This window comes from Poecilia latipinna, unplaced genomic scaffold (genome assembly GCF_001443285.1).
Source record: "Poecilia latipinna isolate Pla-1442-1.1 unplaced genomic scaffold, P_latipinna-1.0 Scaffold48, whole genome shotgun sequence".
In the NCBI taxonomy this organism is placed as follows: Eukaryota; Metazoa; Chordata; class Actinopteri; order Cyprinodontiformes; family Poeciliidae; genus Poecilia; species Poecilia latipinna.
In genome coordinates this window covers 35081-41080 of record NW_015112664.1, presented here as the reverse complement: position 1 = coordinate 41080, position 6000 = coordinate 35081, and the positions used below count along the sequence as shown (strand labels likewise).

The 6000-nt window shown below is 37.4% G+C and overlaps 1 protein-coding gene across 1 annotated transcript in view; it reads left to right on the top strand.

The window, feature by feature from the left end:
* Positions 1 to 4105, top strand: part of mapkapk2a (MAPK activated protein kinase 2a) — a 43345-nt gene extending 39240 nt beyond the window's left edge. Inside the window, exons 6-10 of the mRNA XM_015050142.1 lie at positions 196 to 271; positions 365 to 489; positions 1861 to 1946; positions 2069 to 2149; positions 3110 to 4105. Of these exons, the coding sequence (XP_014905628.1) occupies positions 196 to 271; positions 365 to 489; positions 1861 to 1946; positions 2069 to 2149; positions 3110 to 3247 (506 nt within the window). The 3' untranslated portion in view covers positions 3248 to 4105. The remainder of the gene's footprint in view (positions 1 to 195; positions 272 to 364; positions 490 to 1860; positions 1947 to 2068; positions 2150 to 3109) is intronic.
* Positions 4106 to 6000: the final 1895 nt, after the last annotated feature.

Genomic DNA, 6000 nt, shown 5'->3' with positions numbered 1-6000 from the left:
TTTTTTTTTTTTTCTTGGTTTGTGTTGCCCCTTTTTTTTTTTTTTTTTTTTTTTTTGGGCCAGGTCACTCAGGTGAAAGAGGTCTAGATCTTAGTATTTTTTTTTTTTAATCCGGTTAAATAAAGGTTTAATAATAAACAAAGAAAATGCTGGTCAAATGATTGTATTAAACTTTTATTCAAATTACGCTTACAGCTCCAGAGGTTCTTGGTCCAGAGAAGTATGACAAGTCATGCGACATGTGGTCTTTGGGTGTCATTATGTATATTCTGTAAGTCGCTCATTCTGGGTTTTCTATCCCTTCAGCTCACTAATTGTTAGATTATTTTTTTTCTCCAATCTTACCTTTTTAAATTCCCGACAGGTTGTGTGGATACCCTCCTTTTTATTCTAACCATGGCCTAGCCATCTCTCCTGGGATGAAGAAGAGGATAAGGATGGGCCAGTATGAATTTCCCAACCCTGAGTGGTCAGAGGTGTCAGAAGAAGGTAAGACTCTAAAGCTGAACTTTCTATTTTGCTTAAACAAGTTATAGAAAATTCTGTAAAATAACTTTTTTTGTTTTTTAAATAAATCTCTGAATAGATTATTGTATATTTTTGAATGGTGCACTTAAAGCTCTGACACAGGTGAACAATTTTTTTTTTTATCACGGTTAGAATTTGATGACGCCGTAATTATTAAACTCCTGCTGGTGTTTGAAACCTCCCAACAAACCATGACAGATTACAAAACTGATCAAGAAATTGAAACTGATCAAGGTGTTTCACCACTAAAGCTGCTGCCGCCCACTAAGCCGAAAGTCGACTCTCGTTTCACGAGTAATATGCAAGTTTTAAAAAGAAAACTGAAGCTACGTAGTGATGTGTAACTGTATAGTTTCTCTCCAAATAACAGATGCGGCACTGGATCGTCTTAATAGTTGAACTCACTTTAATTCACTTGGGAAAAATCTACGCAAATGTTTTTTTTTTTTGTTTTTTTTTTCCAACAATGTTTGGTAAAAACAGTGGGTTTTTTTTTTTTTTTTTTTTTACCAACAAAAGAACCGTGGTTTTCTTGAACGCTGCAAAAAAAGTACTTTGCTCTATTACATAAAAATAAAGTGAATCCATTGATGCATTGCCTCACTAGTATGCAACAAGAAGAGCCAATCAGAATTGTATACATCTGTGTTTGGTGAAGCTTTGTTATTCCAATGCAGATTGTAGCCAATTCCAGTTTTTAAATAATAATGAAGATATGAGAACAGCATTGAAAGTTTTTGAAAACTGAGGCATTTTAAGCTAACATCTTATAGTAGCGATTAGCCTGGTTAGCATGACAAAAAAATGACTACATTCATGTATTCATCCTGGGGAATATAGACCCTTATCTTACCTTTAATGATTCACAAAATCTCTGTATGAAACAGTGTGTCCTTAGATCCTTAAAGTCTTAAATTAATGTATTTAAAATTAAAGCCTTAAAATATTTAAAATTCATTACAAAAAAAGTAAAGTGGCTTTAAATCACAGATCTTAAATGTTGTCTTGGCAGGACTGTATATTCTATTTTCTTTTTTTTCCTCGCGGGACATTTCTGTCAGGTAAAAGGTTGAGTCACACACAACATCGTTCCATGACTCAGTGCTAATGTATCCTTGCTAGCTAGCTACGTAGCTTTTTTTTTTGCATCCGTCATGGGTAAGTGCAAATTTATCGCCAGTTTGCTGGATGAAGTGTGTACATGTCTGTGGAGATATAGATCTTAATTTCCATAACGGTCTTGGAAAGTCTCAAATTTGAGTTGGTGAAACCTTGTGAAAGAGGTGAAAGTATGCAAGTGAAATCATGGACATGCACGTCTTCTTTCCGCAGCTAAACAGCTGATCAGGACCCTCTTAAAGACCGAGCCGACCCAAAGGATGACCATCACAGAGTTCATGAATCATCCATGGATCAACGTGAGTGAACCATAATGTTCATCTTAATGGGTTTTGTAATTTCCTACTGAATTATTTGGGTCAGCATTACTGCTCTAACCGTAGAGTTGTTGTTTGTTTTTCTTCTTTTTTTTTTCCTGAAGCAATCAATGGAGGTTCCCCAGACCCCACTTCACACTAGTAGGGTTTTAAAGGAGGAGAGGGATGCGTGGGAGGAAGTCAAGGTGAGGCATTTGTTTTTCTCAACCTGAAGTAAGATGCAACACCCAGTAGTGTTATAAGGAGAAGGTGTGCTTATTTAACTGGATGATTTGCAGCTCTTTCATGGAGGATATTCTCAAACGTGTTAACAGTTGCAGCATTTGCTTTTGGCTTGTCTTGTGTTTTCTGTTTCGCATTATCCTGGCACAGCACTACATTAGTGCATGGGAGGTGTTTGTGTACTAATCTTTACATCTGGTCTGCAGATAGGGGAGGGTTGTAAAGAACTGTGCAGTTATTTCATAAAGGTTTGCACTGCAAGTTTTATTGCCACCCAACACGGGGGTGTGGTAAGTCTAGACTTCAGCACCTCTGCTGACTGTGACTTTCTGTCATTGATGGTAACAACTTTAAAGTCATCTGGTTTGATGTGAAAGTAACAGGAGTTGCACCAAAACATCTTGCATTTTTCAAATATGTGCCAAAGGTATTATAAGTGCACCTAAACAAATAAGAAATTCATTGAAACATTGATTTGTTTCGGTAATTTAATTCAACAGGCAAAAAAAATGTATGTAAATAGTCATTACACGCCGAGAGAAACTTTTATTTCTCTTAATTTTCAGGATTATGGTTCAGAAATAATTAAACCTTGTTATTCTGTTCTTCATAAAATTTCAAAATTACGTAAACGCATTGAAAAGGAGAGAATTTTAATGTTAATACACGCATGACCAGACTCTATTTGTAAAGCAGAGAGCCATTGTCAAGGAAGGTAAGCTACGAAAGATTATTGATAAGAATGCTAGTTCTAAAATTAATGAAACAATAGGGATCATTTTAAGAGTTTAGAGGAAATTATCTGGAATCAGAGCTTCAAGAGAAACGACACACGGGTCATCTCCAGGGCAACGACCGGAGATAACTCAAGAAATCTTTTCATTTATGCTCATGCTGATGTCTTCCATTGTTCTGTTTCTCAGGAGGAGATGACCAGTGCCTTGGCAACGATGAGGGTCGACTACGAGCAAATCAAAATCAAGACCATTGAAGACTCAACCAATCCACTGCTAACGAAGAGGAGAAAGAAAGCCAACAACCCAAACTCTGCTGCCCACTGAGAGTCAGGCTTGCATGCACATACAACACAGGTTGAGAGGAGAAAGCAATAATTTGTCGACACGAGTCGTACTGCATGGATTTTCTCAGTGTTTTATTTTTCTTGGTAAAAGTTTTGTAAAAGTTTTTTTTTTTTTTTTTTTTTTTTTTTTTTAACAAGCTCATCACGCTGCTGCCTGCAGGGTGAAGAGCGGGTACATGTATTTACACCAGAAAAGAGATTATGAAATGCAGGAAAACGGAGGAAAAGGGCGTTTTGGATCTCTCTCCCTCTCCTTCTCTTTTCAAGATATCAGATTGTGTAGTGAGAGGGGCCGTGTTGTTGGAACACAACATGAAGCCTTAGCATTAGCTGTAGTTGAAGTCCCCCCCCACCCCCCACCGCCCTCCCTTTACCTGTGAATGTTGTATCACGTGGCTAATCCCCAAAAATAGAAACAAGCGAAGGTTTCTCTCTGTGTACATGCAAAGCAAGCAGATGTATTTTGAACTGACGGAAGGAATGTAAAGACACTGTCTGTGGGAATTGGGAAGAAATGGATGCCGATTTCTGGGATTTGGACAGGAAGTGTCTGTCAGGTTCAGTTTGTCTTTATGAATGTTAAACTGAGGCCTATGCACTCAAACAAGGGAACTGTGCCACTGACACTGCACCTCACTTGTAGCCCTTCTCTCCTAACTAAGTGTGTGCTTGTCAGACAGAGATGGAACGAAGAAAGACACCCCAGAGCGACTCTTTCTTTCACATGTAGCTCACTGGAGAGGAGGCGACAAATACTGTATTTTTTCATGGATTTTTATGACCATTTTAGCCTAGGCCTTACTGAGTATTGCTTATTAGCATATAGCTTTTAATCCCTTCTTGGCATTTGGTTCAAGCTTTTACCAATGTTACCCTTCTGATTTGAAATTATCGGCGGATTGTATGTCAGGTTAAACCTATGCAGATGTTTGTCAGCTTGGAATACCTTTGAAACTGTTTTTTTTAATTTTTTTATTATTATTATTTTTGATTGCAAATGTGTTGGGAAGATGTTCTGCATCAATAAGATGGATTTCTGTAAGGAGCAGCATCCTGTACGGTACACACGGGCCCCTTAGAGGTTCTGTTAGAGGGCAGTAATTGGATTGATGTGGATTTATGTCGCCGTATGTTCTGCCATTTTCCTGAAGTTCTGAGTTGAATTAGAAAAACTATGGTGCATAGTCTAAAACACCAGCAGGGTTACCACACTGTATAACTCTTCCCCATCCTTAAGAGTTCAATCAATCTGCCAATACACTTCCTAACTCACTTGGGATCGTAAAAAATGATAAATTGTCATTTTGGTCTTGTCACTTTATAAAATGACACCCACATTACCAATTGTATCACATCTCTCACAGTGAGAATGTTTTTTTTTTTTTTTTTTGTCTTTCCCCGTCGTCCCTCAACTCGTCACATCTTTGTTGTGGAAGCACAGATGTGTCTCTTTACACTCGTCTTTCAGTGTGTTCAGCTTCACCTGCCATACTTTTTTGTCTGCTTCAGCTTTGGATTAAAAAAAAACAAAATGTAAAACAAAACCTGGCTCTTCTCTGTTTTTGTGAATGGGAAATCAAAGATGAAAGGCGCCACACATATATCACATGTTTTGCAAATGTATGAACATTTTTTTTTAAAAATCTATAGAAATTGTTTTTTTTTTTTGTTTTTTTATGGGGATTTGGTTTGCTAAGTATTTACCAAAAAATTATATTGCTTTGGAAAACTTAAATGTTTTGGGGGGATTTTTTTTTCTTTTTTTTTTAAGATTTATTTTGTGGAACTGGTGACTTTAAACATTCAGCAAATTTCTCAAGGACAGGAGTGAGATCCTGAGATCTGTTGCATCAAGATCATATGAGGCAGCTGAGCTACAGCTGCACCGACCGCATGACATCCTGCTTCATTATGTTTTATTGGGACTTTTTTTGCTATGGATCAGTAAGAAAACGAAAGGAAAATAAGTTAAGTTATGAAATCAAAATGTCATTTTTCTTTTTTTAATTTTCCCAATCTGAAAAGTGTGGCATGCATTTGCATTCAGCCCAATGACTCAATACTTAGCTACAATCACTAGTGAGATTTTCCACTACTCTTTTATTAAAAAAATAGCTTAAATGCATTGTAATTTAAATGTTCACGTCTTAAGATTCTCAGGTGGACTCAGATCAACCATCACTTGCATATGTTGAACCTCCAAGCAGCGCTCGTTACTGGTTCTCCATAAATGGCAGCCTGCAGCTCTGGAATGTGAGCCAGTTTGATGTATAACTCCACCATGATGGATGAATGACGGATTCCATCTTTGAATACATCATTCAAAGATGGATTCTTGCTCACGAAGCGGATCTCGTCAGAGGCCTACATACTGATGCTTCCTGGGTCATGTAGTTTCAGGACAGACTCTTATGTTCTCACAGATATTACCTATAATGAACTAATACCAGAATGTGAGCATGCCAGTGTGTCATTTATGCAAATGGCATCTGCAAAGACCAAGAAATTTAATAATCTTCTCTTCTAACATGGATCAGCTTCTTGACAACTATGCTTTACTTTGTCATGAAATTCCAGTAAAACAACGGTGGGATCATCTTCAAGGGCACTCCTGCTTAGTAAGTACTACATACAACCAATCTTGCCAACCCTTATGAAGCACTGAGTCAGCCAGTAGTATAAAGTCTTTCTTGACCTCTGTGTCCACATTCAGTTCTTTTTTCAAGTCAATCA